Source organism: Hydra viridissima, unplaced genomic scaffold (genome assembly GCF_058129835.1).
Source record: "Hydra viridissima isolate aposymbiotic clone 2 unplaced genomic scaffold, HvirCarnegie_v1 scaffold_14, whole genome shotgun sequence".
NCBI classification, from domain to species: domain Eukaryota; kingdom Metazoa; phylum Cnidaria; class Hydrozoa; order Anthoathecata; family Hydridae; genus Hydra; species Hydra viridissima.
This window is the reverse complement of record NW_028324313.1, coordinates 9,193,446-9,212,500: the sequence shown is the minus strand read 5'-3', so window position 1 is coordinate 9,212,500 and position 19,055 is coordinate 9,193,446. Positions and strand designations below refer to the sequence as shown.

The window sequence follows — 19,055 nt, the reverse complement described above, 5'->3', positions numbered from 1 at the left end:
GATATATTGGATGAACCAGCTGAGTTTACTAAAGCAAAGTTTTTTATAAGAGATAGTTTTCTTTCCCTGACATCCAGCAATATGGAGAGAGGGAAAATGTGTTTTCCGCATTTTACTTGTGCTGTTGACACAAATCATATGAGAAAAATATTTGAAGACTGTAGAATTATAATACAACGAATTCATCTTGATCGTTTTGGGATAAGCTTAGAGTAAATCAGTTTTAATTACATTCAAATTTTTTTGTTAAAATTTTGAATCTAATAAAGTCATGTTTGATTCAAAGTTTATTCAATTAAAAGTTCTGCTAGCATTTTGCTATGAATATATCAACATGTTTAGATGATGTATTGTATGATTTTATGAATGACAACATAGGATATTATACATATTAGTGCATATATCATAAATCTCTGGCTATCAAATCTGGTTTTATAGGTATGTAAATCTTTTTCAGTACTGTTATACATGAGTGAGCTTTTACATGGATTTTTTTTTTTTTGTATCAAGTAATAAATTTTCTAATGAAAAAGTGAAACAAAACATTGGAATTTTACCACATCCACTATGTAAAAATAAACATAATAAATATTCCTTGAAATCATGAATATTTACATGGTAATTAATTTCACCAATAAACAAATGATTCTTATTTTGATAAACACAATTTGTTTACCTTAGATGTGCAAGTGTTCATTTCTACCTCATTTAATGCCATGGGCTATTATATAGTTGGGGGCCCTTTTACAGGACAATAGAAGATGAGAGTATTAATGGGTCTGAGTTCCACGATTTTTTTCTATTCTAACCTAAGAAACTCAGCATTTTTTTTTCTTTCTCTAAATAAGTCCTTAAGTATTTGTAATCTTTCATATATTTATAAGAAAATTAATGAAGTTGTTTCTTTCTTGATTTTTTTTTTTTTTTTTTTTTTAAAAAACCTTGGATTTTTCCAATTATTATTAATTTTTTTTATTATTAAAATTGTTTATTTGCTTTGTAAAAATAATTATCAACTCCGGTTCGACTTTATGTCAGAAGTTTTATGACTACTTAGTTTTAAAATATGAAAACTTGAGTCTAAGAGTACGAAAGTTCAAATATTTTAGAAAAAAAATGATTTATTGAGAAAGTGATAGAAGAAAAGGCTTTTTTCGGTTGGCTTAAAATTTGTTTTTTGTTCTTGACTTTTAATTTGAATAATGGTTTTCACAGAAACGAAAAGAAGTTGCATAACTCAATCAACCAGTATGTGTTAAATTATGCAACTTTTACAAGTAAAAATAATATTTCTATGTTATTGAAAGCTTTTTTTCATTTTACAGAAATCTTAGGTTATTATTTTCTATACATACGTCATATCTACACCAAACGGTTCTTCTACTCAAAAAGCTGATGTATAATTGCTTTAATTACTTGATAAAAGCAACCAAACTTATTTTTCAAATTTTCAAATTCGAGAGAATCTATTAACGTTCGCGTGTCTGGGTTTACGAATTTGTTATACTATATTTTAATTTTTTGACTTGAGTGCTCTATTTGTTTCTGTCAACAAAACCTACTCTACCGTTCATAATTATTCGAATAACATTACTTTTTAATGTTTTCAATATTTTACTTGCAAACAAGGGGAAAAATTAAGTAAGAAAATCACTTGAAATGTATGCTCTATTACTATTAATCAAGGTTACATAAAAAGTAAATTAATAGATTATCTATTTATAAGTTGCTCTCATCTGTTCGGCCATTTTTAACGGCAATAACCATTTTAGATATTCGTGACATTCTTCATAACAAGTTTCCCAGTTTTTGAAAGTCTTTTAGATGCCACTCACTCTGGGCGTTAATATTTTTTTTTTTTTTGCATTTTCTTTTAATTCATCCCATACGTGTGATTGGGGAGGCCAAATCATTCTTTCGATTATTTTATCATTTTCTAATTCATTCAATTCATTCCTAAAATGTTTCGAGGAATGCTTTGGGTAATTAACTTTTTGAGAAACGAGATATTCTCCGACTTTACGAGTTCCTTCAGTCATTATTTCACACACGAGCGCACACAAAAAAATTTAAGCATTTTTCTAAAAAACTCTATCATTCGAATAATTATGGGCGGTTAATGTACCGTATGCAACCACAAATTTCATAATTTCGGTGATTTCAAAATAAATGTTCCGTAGTTATTTTTATGCACGTGGATTATTAATTTTGACACGAAAATCTTTGAAAATAAGAATAAATAAAAAAAACAGTCAAAAGTGAAAATGAGTAGTAAAGATAAGTTTCTTGTTGACCTTGCCTAAATAAGCCTCTGAGTAACTGTCTACTCTGTGATTAAACGTTTTCAAATGACTGGTCCGTGTTAAGAAGAAGTTTGGTAGTTGTTTGAAGAGGTCAGTTCAAACTCCTCAGTTGATCAAGACAATCAAGGGTCGAATTTCTCGAAATTCAGTATAGCCAATTAGGAAAATGGCTAAAGAGCGTTCTGTCCGTGAGCACACCGGAAATGTGGTCAAGAATGATCTGAAAACAAAGTTAAAAGCCACGATTAAGAAACATTTCTAAGTTTCCTGAGTGTCAAAGAAAAAAGATTTGAAAGATCAAAGAAACTTCTGAGCCTCTTGAAGAAGAGACCAACGACCTTTCTCTTTCTAGGTGAGAAATTGTTTACTGTTTATTCTGTCTCAAACAGCAGATCTAGTCAAAAATACAACACCAATCATTACATTCGAACACTGGAGAACCATGTCAAACCTTGGAGTGATGCCCACTACTCTCCAAATGATTATGTTGTGTTCTAGCAGGATGGAGCACCATCATACACATCTAGAGCTGGAGGTGGCTCCAGGAAACCTCCCAAACCATGGTCAAAGGAGTAATGATCCCCTTGATCTCCAGATTTGTCAACTCTTGATTATTCATTTTGGATGTATGTAGAATTAAAGGATTCTCAGCGCCTCCACAGCAGTGTCAACTCTTTGAAAGCTGCTATCAAGGAGTGGGATAAGAAGCCCAAGAAGTATATCCAGACCACCTGATCCAGATTCAGGAGTCGAATGAAGCTGTGATTGATGTTGAGGTAGGACATATTGAATAAAGATGTGGTAAATGAAATTCTGAGCATTATTTATCAAATAAATTTTTGTTTAGGGTCAAGTTTTTATTCCACATAAATTTTTGTCAAAAAACGATTTTTTTGCGAAATTTGCGGTTGCATACGGTATAATTCAAAAAAACCGTATGCAACCGCAAATTGTTGTTTACTGCAAAGCTAATTGGAGCTTGTAGAGAAAGAGAACTCTCCACATTTAGGTCGCAAACCAGTAAAAATAAACTGACAATGGTCTTTAGCGCAAACGTTACAAAGCCTTAATCAGAAAACATTAAAATGCTAAGATTTCTAAGGCTAGAAAAATATTCGTAGAAATACTTCTCATACTTACTACTTTTCATGTATTTTTAATTTTAATAAGTATTTTCAAGTGTTTATATTCCTAAATTCCTATTGGTTTGTTAATTTATTAAATAAGTTAACAAAATAAACGAATTAATATTTAAAAAAAAGAGGTGCAAACAAAAAATATGCATAATATTAGTTAGGTGAGTCCTATTGAATATCCTAAAGAAGAAGCAGGTCTTTTCAAAATGTCTTTATCTTTGAATGAATCGTTGCGGCCGTGATTCGGATAGTCAATATCAACCTCATCATACCCATCATCACTGACATATTCGTCAAATTGCTGACCATATTGAGAGTCGTATGTTTGCTGAATACTATGAGGTGATTTATTGCTGTAAGGAGATTGTGTGCTTGTAACCGATCGTCGATTTGCAGCTGTAACTGGACGGTCATGGGAATCTGAAATCTAATCATAATCAAATAAATAAAAACAACAAGAATAAAACTTAAGGATCCAGAGAATCATACATATATAACTACATAACGCATTACATAAAAAAAATTTAATGATTTGCATACCATTTGCCGTATTGAATCATTCTCATAACCATTAGGTGCTAATTTGTATGCGTTCTTCCATCCAATATTCTCACCATGGATATTATTCGGATGATCCGAGCTTCTATCATGCTCATCACTGTTTCGGTAAATAAGATCAGAATCATCTATGACAACCTGATGATAATCATCATCATCTTCATAGTAAGCATTCTGATTGTATCGACCAGCAGTACCTTGTGCCTCGATCATTTGCAACCATTGAGAATTGTGCCAACGAAACTTCTCAACTTGAATTCGTACTTTCCATTCTGCATCACACTCCTAAAATTTTCTTCTTATTAAACACAACATAAAACTTATCTATAAAATACAAGTTTGAGAAGAGTTCTAAAACATTCAAGTATAAGCCATTAAATATTTTCATTACAAACAAACAGGATCTTATGTTTTTTTTACAAAATTACACATCTATTACAATGTCAAGCATGTTAAACGGGCATCGAAAATCTGAAAAGAGGCCAAAATTAAAACTTAAGAAATGTTTCAACATGGTGGTTTTTTTTTTTAGTATTTTTGGTTTTATTCACCAAATTACTAAAAAAAACCACCATGTTGAAATTATTTTACATTTCTTCATGCTTATCAACTTTGAAGGGCAGAAAATTTGAAAACGTTAAATTTTGTAGTAAGAGTAAAATTTCTACAATTTAGTTTTTGAGTGGTCACGAAAAATCAATTTGTAAAATGTCTACTTTAGTCCACCTTTAGGCAAGTATAAATAATATAAATTTCAACTGCTCCGATATATCCCATTTTCATTTATTTCCCAACCTGACAGTGTCTTCGACACGGATCGACCCGCCAACGGGGCCTTAATTCTAGAAAGTGGGCCGTGAAGCCCGCTTCCGCTCAATCGAATAAGTAAAAAAACTATAATTGTTTCAGAAATAAAAGTGGGAGAAAGGCGATATGCATGGAAATAACTTTAAAAGTAAAGAATGCTACTTTTGACGTGCCAAAATGTGGCCAAAAAACAACTTTTCTGATTTGAAGTGTGCTCTCTTTGAAATCTTTTTAATTTTAAATTGATATTTGTTGTAAATTGATTTGGAAACTTTCTTTTTTTTTGCTCTCACTATCTGAATGTTGTGTCAGGGTCAGTATTTGTATTTTGATGCAAGCCACCCTCTAACAATTAACAGGTTGTGGCAGTAATTGCTGTCAAATTTTTAAAAAAGCTGCATAACTTAAAATGATTGGAATATTTGTGTTTTTGTGTTTTGTGTATGCTTAACAATTCAGTTTTGACAACAAAGTGAACAAAAATAGTTTTGATTTAAAAAGTTTAAATGTAAAAGCAAAAGAAATGAAGTATTAAATTTGATCTACACGGGTTTACCTGTAAGAGAAATTATTAGAATATCTGGAATGTTTAAAAACATAAAGTAAAAAAATGTGAGAGTCTTGAAAAGGTTCAGATGCTAACTCATGTGAACAAAAAAGTTGACAAGAAACGACTTAAGAAGCATGCTGATAAGAATCCTACCATGTCCATTAAAAATACAGGTAAAGTGTTTAAACTTGAAGAAAAGACTGTTGAAAAGGACTCTAAAGTCAATTTTATCAGATCTACCAGTCAACTTTTAAAAGAAAGACTTAAAGTTCTTAGGTTAGAGTAATCAAAAATGCTTCTAAATCGTTTAAAGAACTAAGACCCATTAAAACCAAGAATGGTGCTAAATGCTGTTGCTTCAAAATGATGAAAAATGTCCAGCCACCTATATTAAAGAGAAAGAAAAAGTGAATACTAAAAATAAAAAGATGTTTCCAGATGGGAATTATGTGTTCCAACAGGATGGAACTTGGAGCCATGGAGCCAAAAAGATCCAACAGTTTTTAAAGGGCAAAAAGCCAATTTTTGGCCTTCCTTCAGCCCAGATTTAAATCCATTTGATTATGCAATATGTTATGGAGAGTTTCAGATCTGTCAAGTTATCCATTACAAGAGCTTGAAAGTCTATATCAAGTGAATATCTCATGAGTACTTGCCAGGCTTTCTGTCTAGAGGCTGTCATTAAAAAAAAACGAAGTTCTAGTTTAGTCGTAAGGTAGCCAAAGCAATTTTCGAATTGTTGCCACTCCCTGTACTACTTGTTCTGGAGTGGTTGTTACTACGAACTAACATGAAACTATCAGTTAAAAACTAAAAACATTCATAGAAACGACACTTCAAATCAGAATTTATGCTTTTAGCGGCTTTTTACTAATTTTGACACACAATGTTAAATAAGTTTAGCACACATTTAAATTTGTCGTATTTTCCTTTAAGTTTAATTTTCAGACGGTAAAGTTATTTTTTCTTTTTCAATCTTTTTGTTATATACTGTGAGGACGGCGTTTTTTTTTTAATAAATAAATTATTAATGTTGTTATTTATTAGAGTATCTTTAGTAAGATTTAGGATTAAGGGAAGGTTTGGGTCTAGGGTTATGTAGAAGGGGTATTGCGGAAGGTTGGGATCGAGGTTGAGGGTCTTGTGATAACTTGGTTAGGAAAGGACGAGGTTTAATTGTTAAAGGGGAAAGGTTGTGTTTACCGTCCTTAGTATATTCTATTAACAATAAAACTCAATAAACTTTCTATTAGTGTGTAATGGTTAGCACTCTTTTATTCATTACGTTTATAAAATAAAAATAATTCTCTCTTACTCTACTTGTAGTGTTCGATACTGTCTTTATCAATTATTCCTTTTTTTTTTTTTTTTTTTTTATACGAATAACTCTTCTTTATTTGAAACTTTTGGTTATTCTTCTTTAATCAATACTTCTTCTGATTTCTTTTTAATTCTTTACTTCTTCTGATCATCAAAAATAATTTCTTTTTCTCTTTTATTCACTTGCAAAACCGCTTGTCCATCAAAGCATTTATCAATCGCAAAAAATTCTTTCTCTTTAAAACTCCTTTTAAAAAAATTCCTCTTAAAAACTTTCTTTACTTCTCTTTAAAACTCCGTCTTCCCCCTCTCCTTCTCTTACTCCCCTTTTTATATTTACATTTTTGAGCTTTTATAGTTTTTGGTTGTTTTCAGGTAGCGATACCTATTCATCATTTATTTATAGGGCAGGTTGAATAAGTCTACGTGAGTACGACTTTTCTCAAATTGTTTTCAACTTTTTCTTTTTTCCGTTTTATCGTTTATGAGTCTTCGTGCTTTTGTTCTGTTCCAGTTGTTTTTAACTTTTCTTTTCGCTTTATCATTTATTTATATGAAGAGTTGACGAGTCATCTTGTGTACGTCTTTTCCGATCGTTGCTTTTAACTTGATTTTCCTTTCTCACAATACCAAATAGAATATGCCGAATAGAATAAAACCAAAAAAAAAAAAAAATTTGATGATCCATTGTTATTTTTCTTTTAAAAGAAAAATCGCAAATGATGTAAAAAGAAAAAAAAAAGAAATCGCTCATAAGTTTAGCACATTTGCACTCCAATTAAATTTTTGGCGCCGACTTTATATTATTTTCGGCGACTTGCCTATGTAATATTAATCATTACCCTATATACGTTTAAATTTACCCTACATAAGTTATTTTTATATTTTATATTACATTAGCCTATATAATATATATATATAAATATATAAATATAAATATATATATATATATATATATATATATATATATATATATATATATATATATATATATATATATATATATACACACACATTACATTAGATTACCCTATATAAGTTTAAAAAAAGTTGATTTTTTATGTAAAACTTTAAATTACTGTACTTAAAACTCACTTGGTTATTTTGGCTGGAGGTTTTAGTACAAGCATAATAGCTCGAATTCTCATCCCGTTTATGTGCATATCATTCAGAAGTTTTAAGAAACTGGTAGTACTGCGGAAAAAAAGCGTTCAAGGCGTCTCAGTGCGATAAGTATCTCAAATGATAATAGTATTTTCAGAATCGCAAGAAGAATTCAGCAAAAGAGATTGCAAAGAAGCTGAAAATGGCTCTTGTAAAACACATATCAAGTTTTGATTTGAAAGCTACGGTGCTCCGTTGCTGCCGGAAAATTCTTGCTAAAAAACCAACAGGTCAAAGAAACGAAACAAATTTTACAAAGATCTAAAGAATGAGTAATTATGAGCATTTAGTGTCCAGTCAAAGTATAACGTCACTTTCCTGCGCTGCGATTACAAGGAGCAAGAGACTCGGCAATAGCGGTAGGCTTCTGGGGTTGAATCGAATATGAAGGCCCTGGACTCCACTTCTGATAGGATACCCAACTGGATCAACATAGAAACAGAGACGCTTTAGAACTGTTTGATTCTGACTAAAGAACTTTTTTTGTCGCAAAGATGCGACAAAGCGAAAACACTATGCGACAAAGCGGAAACAGTAATTAACCTTACTTTACCATCATTCCATTTACCCGAAACTACATAATAAAGGGAAATACTAATAAGAACTTTATACATTTCCCCAAGAATAAATTTATTATCTTAATCCTAGCTGTATTGAAAACTGAGAATATTTTCTTCATTTTGGCCAACTGCATTTCAGAAAGCTTCTCAAAGATTTGTATCTTCAAATAAAAATATCTTAGATAATGATCTTATCACTTTAGGCGGCATCTTGAAATCTTTGGAATTCTTCTTTTAATTTATTTTTTATTATATATTTTAAAATAGCTTTTAAATGGCAGTTTATAATTAAAACTATTTTTAAATTAAAAAATAAACTTATCGAGAGAAAATTTTTTTCGTTTTTTTTTTTTTTTATAAATAGCAAATATTCTTTTGTGAGATCTTTTGATGTATGGAATAAACAACTCAAAACTCAAAGTTCAAAAAAAAAAAATCGCTTTCGCTTTTGCTGATAGTTTTCTATTTTTAGACAACAGTTGATTATTTCATATTGATTTTTATTAAAAATTAAAAATACATATTTAACAGTTAACTAATTTTGACTATATCAGATTTACTAACAATAATTTATATTTTGCATTACGTACAGGATCGCTGCAAACGATGGGCCTGGGCCAAACTTATGACGTACACCATGAATATAAGCAACGTAGTCAAAAAAAAAAGTGCTTTAAAAGATCCCAACTCAATGGGTTTTTTTGTGGGATTTGGGTTATTTCTTATATTCAATCGAGTCAGAAATCGTTCATTTTAAATATTTATCTATTTCCACCAAGTTGGTATATTTTGACGATTTCTGCCTGGTCTAATCATTTCAATTTTTAACGAAATGAATTTCCCAACCACTTCTAAAGCAACAACCACTTATAAAACAACACCACTTACAAAATGATAGATGAGTCATTTGGAGTGCATAAAAAAAAAATTTTAGCTCAATTTTTTAGGTCCCCACTTCATGTGTGGAAAAATGGGTTTTTTAGTACAATTTGTAAAAGTGGGGAGCTTAAAAACTCGGTCAAATGTGTCAGAGGCTCAGCCAAAAATAGCAAATTTATAATTCTATTAACACTCCTTTTATGTCAATCAAAGAAAAATTCCAGTTGATATCGTATCCCAGTTGGACTTGTTAGTGATTTAAATTTTTCAGAGAAAATTTTTAGAACACAAATAGAAAGGAGTAAAGTTAAACACGAAAAAGGAGTTTAAAAAAAAGTAAAAAAAACATAATCTCCAGGCGATTTTCATCCGATATGAAAACTGTGGTTGAAACTCACAACTAAAATACTTAAAACTACAAAATTTTCTTTTGTTAAAATATTTGTGCTTCTATGTTGTTTTAAACAAATATTTTTATCAGATTCTTCTCCAATACAAAACGATAATCATTACTAATTGTTTTAAAGCGATCTCAATACCAAAACAAACATGCCTAATGCTGATATCACCATATCAGAACAAACTAATAAGCATTACTTACATGTTTACAAAGCACGCTCATTACCAAACTAAATCTATGTTCTAAGTGTATGTACATTTAGCTAAATTTTTGAGAATTTACAACAATATTATAAAGTATTTTATGAAAACACACTTACGGCAATAATGTCAAGCGTGTTGTCACATACTTTGCGGACTTCTTCATTTTTATCGTGCATTAAATCGATCAAATAAGCTGGAGCTTCTGCAAATATTTCAAAAAGTTATGTTAAGTGTTCTTAAACTCTTAAACTATGAATGTATACTTCATGAATAACTCAGTTTAACATACTGTAGAGCATGTTTAACATCCTCTTTATATTTGTCTCGATAAGAAAACCACATTTAAAAAAAAAGTTATAAATAAATGTTTAAAAATAATTCTATTAGTTTTAGTAAATACTAGCTGGAATTTTCCAACTATTAGATATAAGATTTTACTATATTAATAAAAAATGTTGTTAAGTGGCAATGTTTTTGGGAACTAAACCACACTGTGTTAATCTAGCTTTTTCGGAGGGCCGGAGGAGGCTGGAACTTGGTTCCAGCCATAAGCACCTTGAACATGGAATCCGGGGTAGTCCAAACCTGGCCTAAAACCTTCCCTGGGAGAAAGACCTGTGTGCAAAATTTGGTGAGGATCGGATCAAAACTGTGGATTTGTAAAGCTCACATAAACATATACACACATAATTTCATCTTTATATATAAAATTTTCTAAGAGTTATGAAAAAAAAAGAAAGTCTGTAAAAAGTTTTGTAATTGTGATATAATAGTTAAACAAAATCAATACTCAATATTTCTTTAATCACACATTGATCACTTTGCTTAATGTCTAATACTTAAACTGGATATTTGATAAAGTAGTTAACACATGTAAAGTTATAAAGTGATATTATAGCAATCTCAAACAACAGTTCTATTTATAGCATATAATGTAATGTACACAACAGTAATTTGTGAAAATCATTACAACAGCATGGAGAAAGTAACGGTAAAAAAGTGTGCTTACTGTGTTTTAACACAGGTTAAAACATAAAATATCTCAAAGATCAAACATTGCAAAGAGCGAATGAACACTATTTAACAAGTTATAATAAAAACAATAAAATATATGTTGCAGGACATTCTGCTAACACCAATTAGTAGGAATACACCAAAGTATAAATACAAGATGTGAGGCTTGCTAAACTCGAGTAGAATTTCAAGCAACAAAATCTCCATCCTCTACTTAATCAAATATTTCTATTTAATCATATAATTTAATACTTCTAGGTTAATAGGCCCAAGTTAAAGGCATCAAATCTGCCACCATAAAAGTTGATGAATTAGGCAATCAATAGGTTGAAAAAATAATTATCCACAAATATCTGATATAACAGAGTATAGATGCAGCCTTGCAGAAGAATTCATAGTTGATCCTTAAGGAAATAAAATAATTGCAGATATAACTAAGCACATAATGAAAACTTTTCCAGTGGATGTAATCAAATTCCAGTGGATGTAATCAAATGCATGGCCTAACATACAATAACAAATAATAAAACAATATACAATATAACATACAATAAAAACAAGGCCTAACAAGAAAGCTTTAAAATGTTACCACCTAAGAAATCTATACAGACATTTGATGATGTTCCTTTAACAGAAAAAGAGTTTTCAAAAAGTTGAACAAAAAAAGCTGCCATATTTAAACTTAACTAATGAAAAACTTAGGGTAATCTTAAGGTTTGAACTGAACATAGGGGTTGAAAGTTTATTCTAGCAATATTTAGAACTAGGTTTCTTAAACAAAGGTGAAAATTAAATAAGCTGAAAAGATCTTTCTTATTTTTCAATAATATCAAGAGCTAGGTAGACAATATCCTAGGGCAAAATAATATATTTAGAAAGTATACAATCAAGATTAGAGTTATTGGACAAGAACAGAGATAGGCATGAACATTTTAGGACTCTAGGGTAAAAAAATTCTTTTTGATGAGAATATGCTCTGAGATTTGTGAAATCTATCATAAATCAGATCAAAAACATCTTGAGAGCATAAACTTCATCAGGGGCAATATGAAACTTGCTATAGAATTCTTTGGATTATCAACCTGTTGCTAATTATCCCTGTGTCTTTTCAAAAACTCAGAAATAGTAGATAGAATGGTAATGAGAACAGTAGGTAAAATCTGCACAAAATGCATCTAAGAAGCTGTAACATAGTATTAACAAAACTAAGTTATTATTTGCTGTATTCTACAGTTGTGAACCTCTTCTAAAAGGTAATTTAGGTGACTCAATGTCGATCCAAAATTTTATGCTGCTGTTGATCATAAGCAATAATTCTTGGAATTATTGCACATGATCAACAAGCATGCTGTCAATTAAAAGTGAAAGAATATATGATTGAGATTTAACTTAAACACATTTGTACAAAAAAAAGCAGAAATATTCTTACTTCTACTTTAATAATCATTTTGGTTCCTTAAATACTTTCTTTGGTTCCAAATAATCAAATTAGACATTAGTAAAATAACACATTATTGAATATTGACTAAGTATAATTACAGTATAAATATTACAAAAAAAATCATCATTTTTTAAAATCTGTTAAATCATAACTTCCTCTTTTTTCAAATATCTACTTACTAGAACTATTAGAAAGAATTACATTGCTTATATTCTGTAGGTACAAGTACATATTTCTCTAATGTTAGGAATTACTACAATGTCAGCATTTTGAAATGCAGCAAAGTAATCAACGCTAAAGCTAAAGTATTGCAACCATCATTTTTATTAATAAAAGAAAATTTTAATTTTACTAAGTAAACAGCACTTTTGAAAAGATACGTGTTTCTTTGATAATAACATTTCTTGTGGCTTGGTGGAATGCCAACTGATAAAACACATACACAATTTGCAAAACAACTTCATCATCCTCTTGCTTTGCTGAAAAAATAATGCTGAAAAAGTTATGGTTGAAAAACTGAATGTGAGCAAACTTAAAATGTTAATAAATTAACAAATATAAACAATCAAAAGGAGCTCAGAGAGCTTGCTGAGTAACACAAAAGTTGACTACCTCTAAGTAAATCAATGAGGCTATGAATTATTCCAGAAGTAGCAAGCATTGAAGCACAGCTCTCATCACTGGCAATTGTTCCAGTCAGTATAATAACTTCTAAAACTAAATCATCCTCTGCAGAACCTATAGAACAAAAATGATTAAAATTTCTTGTACATAGAAACAGCTTTAAGGAGGCAAATTTCCTACATATTTCAAAAAGTATTTTATTAAAATTTTTTTATTAAACCACTTAAAAGCATGTAAGGTTTTATAAGACATAGAACATTTTATAAAGTATACCAAATACCTGGAGAGAGCTTAGAAAGAATGTAGTTAAGCAAATCATATTCCTTAAGCATCATGGAGTATTGCATCTCTGGTATATTTAAGTTTCCTAGAATTCCCACACACTCCACAACAAAAGCTTCATTGTTAAAGTTTTTTATCATAATGGCAAGATCTGAAACGTAGTTCTAAACATAATTTAAAAAAACAGACAAATGCATATTTTTCATAAACCAACTGCAACATAATAGTAACTTGTGGAATGTATATAAGAAATGCGTTGTGAAATACATTTTTTAAAAGCAAACATTAAAATAACCAAAAGAATTAAATATAAAGTGAAAAAACTTACTATAAACTCCCTCTTTGTTGTACCATCATGCTGAGATATATTTCTAATCATCTTCATTAGAAGAGTATCTTTGAATTTCATGGCTCTCCTTAACAACAACCTTAGGCCATTCCCCTCACATATCAACTGAGCATTTCTTTTGTTTGCAGCAAGATTTATAGCAAGTGCAATAAGCTCTGGTTCAATTTGTTCTTTTTGAGTTTCAAGAATCATTTTCATTATCTAAGTGTACATAAACCAAAAACAAATACAGTATTTTAGAAAACATATGCTAAATAACCATTTTTTCATATTTAGTTTAATTCAACTCTGAATAGTTCATGCAAACTATTCAGAGTTAAAAATGTGTTCAAAATATAAAAGCATAAATTATAAGTTTAAACTATAAATTTAATAACAAACTATTAATTTCGTACAATAGGAATACAATCAGTGTAACTGAAGTATGACTTGTAACGATCATCAATACTTATATGATACATCAAACAAACAACTACTAGTGAGTGCTTTGGAGTCTTCACAAGATCTACTAACTTAGGTACTAATCCACTCTTGACAGCTTTTTCACGAAGCTCTGTATCAAAACTTAAGTTGAGAAGCAGCCGTAGTAAAAGATTTAAAAGATCTTCATTTTTATTTGGAATGAGCAAGGCAATTTTGTCCATGATGTCTGTTTTTGAAATTTCAATAATATTCTCTTTAAAGATGCTCAATTTCTTTAAAAATGACACAACAAGAACCAACAACTCATCATTACTTCTTGATAACAACTTCACAAGAATCCCAATAATATTTTTGTTTTTAATTTTAATCTCAACTTTAGTATCCTCAGCTAAATTGAGTAAGAAATAGACACTGACACGTAGTAGGTGTTCCTGTTTAGTAACAAGATTTTGGAACTTTTTAAAACTTCTATCATAATCTTTTTTTAAATCAGCATCATTTGCAGCAATACTTTGTTTCTTAGAAAGTTCATCAATCCATAAGTCATGTTTTCTTATTTCTTGCTCCATTATTTGCAGACACAAAGCACCAATTTTATGATGCAGAATTACACCATGAAAATCAGTGAAACTTGAAAAGCAGAAAAATGTGTAGATAATATTAGTAGTTAGCTCAGTGCTACTTTTCCATTCTTCTCGCAAAATTCGTGCTAATGCACTTAAAAGCATTTCTAAATCAAATCAAATTGCCTTTTACATATAAAACTAGCTCATCTAAATTGCTTAGGTTAGTTAGATTTTCATTAAAAAGAAAAAAACTCTTTAACACAAATATAACTTTCTTTACAATTTATCATTATATGTATGTATGTATGTATGTATGTATGTATGTATGTATGTATGTATGTATGTATGTATGTATGTATGTATGTATGTATGTATGTATGTATGTATGTATGTATGTATGTATGTATGTATGTATGTATGTATGTATGTAAGTATGTATGTATGTATGTATGTATGTATGTATGTATGTATGTATGTATGTATGTATGTATGTATGTATGTATGTATGTATGTATGTATGTATGTATGTATGTATGTATATATGTATGCATGTATGTATGTATGTATGTATATATGTATATTAAGAGATTTGTGATTAAATTTAATTTTAAATAACAAAATTTTAATATTTAAGTTAATTTAGAACAACTTTTTTAAAGGTTAAACAGTCTCATAAAGATTTGTTACTCAATAATTGCTAATATTTTTCCAATGCAGGTTAATATTTGAGAGAAACTTGTTTTTTGTTAAAATGATCTCAACTTATAATTAATGCTTATAGGAAAATTAACAGAACTGCAGACAACTTGTTAAGAGAGTAGTTGTATCAAATATACAACTTGTTAACAAAGTAATTGTATTAAACACATGATGTACAGGAGTTTAAAATTACAATGATTTAAGATTGTAACTAAGAAAATGCCAATAAACAAGAACCAATTAAATTGGTTATTTAACAATAAACCTGTCCTCTGTATAAAACAAATATCATTAAAAAAACAGCAGCATTACCATTATCAGCCAGTTCACTTAAATTATCAGGGTTTCTAGCAACTTGTAGTATTAAACCAGTTCCTTTAATTTTTGAAACTGTATCATCATAAAGAAATTCCATATATTCTTCAATGCTGTTTAAATTTGCAGATTCATCAAACTCATTACTGTCAAAAGGATCAACCTCTTTTTTCTTTTTGGCTAAATAAAAAATAAATAAAAAAACAAGATTAAGGAAAAAGTATAAACTTACCAACTAATGAAAACAAAAATGGAGAAATGTGTTATAAAAATAGTAATAAACAATCTGTTAAAAATACACACTATTTTTTTTGCCCACTCCTCCAACACTTTTACGCTGCTGTAAATAATAAAGAAGTTGTTCAACCTCTGGTAAACGAGATGGATGAATCAATTTACATTTGTCTACAATTTCTTTTGCTAAAATTTGGATATTTGTAGAGCCATCTAGAGACTTAAGGCGAATTCTAAATATGAAAATAAAGGACATGTATTGTCACTTATTGCTATTTTATTCATCCTTACAATTAAATATATATATATAAAGAACATAGTGTATAACTTTTATTTGAGAAACTAATTTTTAAAATAACAACATACAATTAACTAGAAAAATCTTACACTTTTTGACAATCTTTCCGTTCTCCCATCATAGGATCACCTAGCTCACCAAGTATCACAGCTTCAAGTTCATAGTTAACAACAATAGCATTTTCACTTGGATGAACATCTATTGTGCCACCTTTCACCTTCCTTAAAAAATTATTATATGAATTGTGTCTGTAACGATACTTTTTTACCTACATATACATGGATAAATATGTTGAAGTTTTATGAGAGATGTAAATGTATATTTGTGTATATTATGTGTCTATTTCTTAAAATTAGCAATAGAATGAGGTACATTTATTAATTTTCGCCTAAACTAAGTACTAACCTTTTTAAAAAACGAGCATCTTCTTCTTGCATAATGACTACCTAAATAGTGTAAAATCATTATTCACATTGTCACAGCCAATGTTTCTTTATTGCAGTATATCCTTTAAAAACAGAACTACTTTTTAAAAAATCAATTTTTTACCAGTAAACTTTTTAATTTAAGAAGAAGTATTCAGGTCTTTTCTATTCTATTATAGTTTTTAGGTTGATATCTGGTAAGGTTTGTAACTACGGTGTACTTATGTAGATATGATTACTTTTTTTCTTTCATATGTAATTTTTTCCACCAAGTTTCAGCGTTTTTTTCTTCCTTTCTGTTTTGTTTTTTTTTTTTAATAACTAATTTAACTAGTAGAAATTCCTTTTTTTTGTAAACCTCTAAAAATAAAGTTTATTATTATTGAAAAATAGAAAAGCTTCAAAAAATTAGTTACTCTGATTTGTTGTTATGGTAGTCTTAGTTTTAAAACTTTCTCGATTTCCCGTACGTTTCGTGAAAGTTTTTTAATGCCCTGGCTTCATGATAATTTTTTCGAATAACAGATAATTGCCGTCCCAAAGTAATTCAGGATGATCAAAAAACGATAATAACTTAACAAAATTTAATAAGTATCGCAAATAAACATATTTTATGATAATATAATAGTTTTTGGGTCAAAGAATTCAAACTTTTTAATAAAAGTGTTTACTACGCGCACCTTGCGCGTACGGGTTCATGCGCGTGTTAGGTTTTGTTGCACGCGTAAAAAATAACTTTAAAATTTTTAAATTTTTAAGCCGAAACATAATATTTTGATACATTACTCAACTTGATATGGATTAATAACATGTTGATACATAGAAATAAAACTGTATTTCAGACTTTTTACGTTTATTTCATTTATTTACATTACAATCATTTTTATAACTTCACCTGTAATGGTTTTGCTTGATAATTCTAATATTTTCTAGAGAAATGCTTGATAATTTTTGATCAAGCCTTACGAATAGGTAGTCTTTGATTCATCATATTATTTAACTTGCTTATTTTTACGGTTTGTCGAAGTCTAGAAGTTCTTATCTGTTTATTCAAACTCTCCAATGAATCTTCCGAAAATACCTTAATTGGCAAAGTTAGTTTATGTGTATGGAAGTACTACGCAGTAACAGTTTGTATAAGCTTACTACAATTTCAGCTGTTTCAGTGCAGTATAAATCAAACTGCTTGATATTAATGGCATATTATGCAGCCTTCCAGAACCAATACGGCTACTTTAATTGGTCATAAGATTTGCGTAAAGCAATTCGCATTCTTTTTCTATAAATTTATTATAATTTCTACAACATTGTTTTAGTTTTTTCTTTACCTTTGAATCAAATATAGCTAAAGTAACCTTTACTTTAACTAAGTTTTTATTATTCCTAATTTCTTGAGTTTTTTTTTCATTTCGTGAAGAAATTTTTTTTACAATCGTAATTTATCCATTTCTAATAACAATAGCAATAATAATAATAATAAATATAATTATAATAATAATAATAATAATAATAATAATAATAATAACAATAATAATAATAATAATAATAATAATAATAATAATAATAATAATAATAATAATAATAATAATAATAATAATGATAATAATAATAATGATAATAATAAAACACAGTTTATTAAAGTTGCGTGGGTAGACTTGAGAATTTAAGAAATTTTTAATCAGAATATTTAGGACAAGAAACACTTCTTTTTTAAAAATAAATCTTAATGTTACAAATGGAAAACTTAATGATGATCGAATGACAAAAATCCGGATCAAATTACTTGAGATCTCCATAAAAATGATCAAATACAATTGTTTTACGTATGATTGGCAAACTCTAAAAAACCTTTAAGGTTCCAACTTGCAGATGATAATTTGTTACGTTGCGTTCTGTATCATTGCACTCTAGGGAAGGTCTTTTTTCACAAGTAAAAACTCAAATGTTTTGAAAGGTTAAACTTAGTTTGTAATTAGAAAAGGACAACATCCGAAGATTTATTGTATGATAATTTTTCACAACCTAATTATTATTTTATGCTTTTATATAAAGTGAGTGGCGAAGTCGCTGATGTTGTTTTTGTGGTTCACATAAAATAGAAAAGTTAAATACAATGATATATATTAACTAGGTGTCTAACTTCACAAAAATTCCGAAAGAAAAAGTGAAACAAGTTTTTAAAGTTTTAACGCCGGTAGCCGTTTTATTTAAACAGACAAAAAAACATATTTGCTTTACTTTGATTTGTTATTGCGTCATTTCAGGCTAGCAAAACAAGTCCGGGCTGGCAAAAAATTTGCTTCACTGCGGAAGCGCGAGTTAAATATCTAGTTAATATATATCATTGGTTAAATATTTCGAAAAAAAGTTCCGAAAGTTCAATATTAAAAAAGTCAGAAAGGTCCGAGATGACGCTCAGAAGTTTAATTTCGTTTCGTTCCGATAGTACCGAGCTTTAAAAAGGCATACCTTACCTCCATCACACCCGCTATTATTTCAACTTTT

At 29.2% G+C, this 19,055-nt stretch overlaps 1 protein-coding gene and 1 pseudogene across 3 annotated transcripts in view; one reads left to right on the top strand and one right to left on the bottom strand.

Annotated features, from left to right (window-relative positions):
- LOC145201568 (guanine nucleotide-binding protein G(s) subunit alpha pseudogene) overlaps positions 1–904 on the top strand; it is a 1,960-nt pseudogene extending 1,056 nt beyond the window's left edge. Inside the window, exons 1-2 of the transcript XR_016447014.1 lie at positions 1–438; positions 682–904. The exon at positions 1–438 is cut by the window's left edge and continues 1,056 nt beyond it. The product of XR_016447014.1 is annotated as a guanine nucleotide-binding protein G(s) subunit alpha pseudogene (transcript). The remainder of the gene's footprint in view (positions 439–681) is intronic.
- Positions 905–3,438: 2,534 nt separating this feature from the next.
- On the bottom strand, positions 3,439–17,003 carry LOC145201566 (kinesin-associated protein 3-like). 2 transcript variants are annotated; one of them, XM_090071547.1, is made up of 13 exons: positions 16,675–17,003; positions 16,531–16,571; positions 16,215–16,346; positions 15,897–16,060; positions 15,591–15,773; positions 13,986–14,743; positions 13,570–13,791; positions 13,240–13,405; positions 12,948–13,073; positions 12,716–12,814; positions 9,997–10,082; positions 3,980–4,282; positions 3,439–3,866 (listed from the first exon to the last, which is right to left on the bottom strand). In XM_090071547.1, exons 2-13 carry the CDS (start codon positions 16,560–16,562, stop codon positions 3,597–3,599), a joined length of 2,541 nt encoding a protein of 846 aa, XP_089927673.1. In that variant the 5' UTR covers positions 16,563–16,571; positions 16,675–17,003; the 3' UTR covers positions 3,439–3,596. The 2 variants fall into 2 exon arrangements, with proteins under 2 accessions (XP_089927673.1, XP_089927674.1); XM_090071548.1 differs by having other exon boundaries at positions 16,967–16,992.
- Between the last annotated feature and the right edge of the window lie 2,052 nt (positions 17,004–19,055).

Bases quoted from the DNA above. Each gene is read 5' to 3' on its own strand.
- LOC145201566 (XM_090071547.1), bottom strand. From the start codon at position 16,562: ATGCAAGAAGAAGATGCTCGTTTTTTAAAAAG. The intron at 13,406-13,569 runs GTAAGTTTTTTC...AATTATGTTTAG, and splicing joins CAACAAAGAGGGAGTTTATA to AACTACGTTTCAGATCTTGC. The intron at 3,867-3,979 runs GTATGCAAATCA...GATTATGATTAG, and splicing joins ATGATTCAATACGGCAAATG to ATTTCAGATTCCCATGACCG.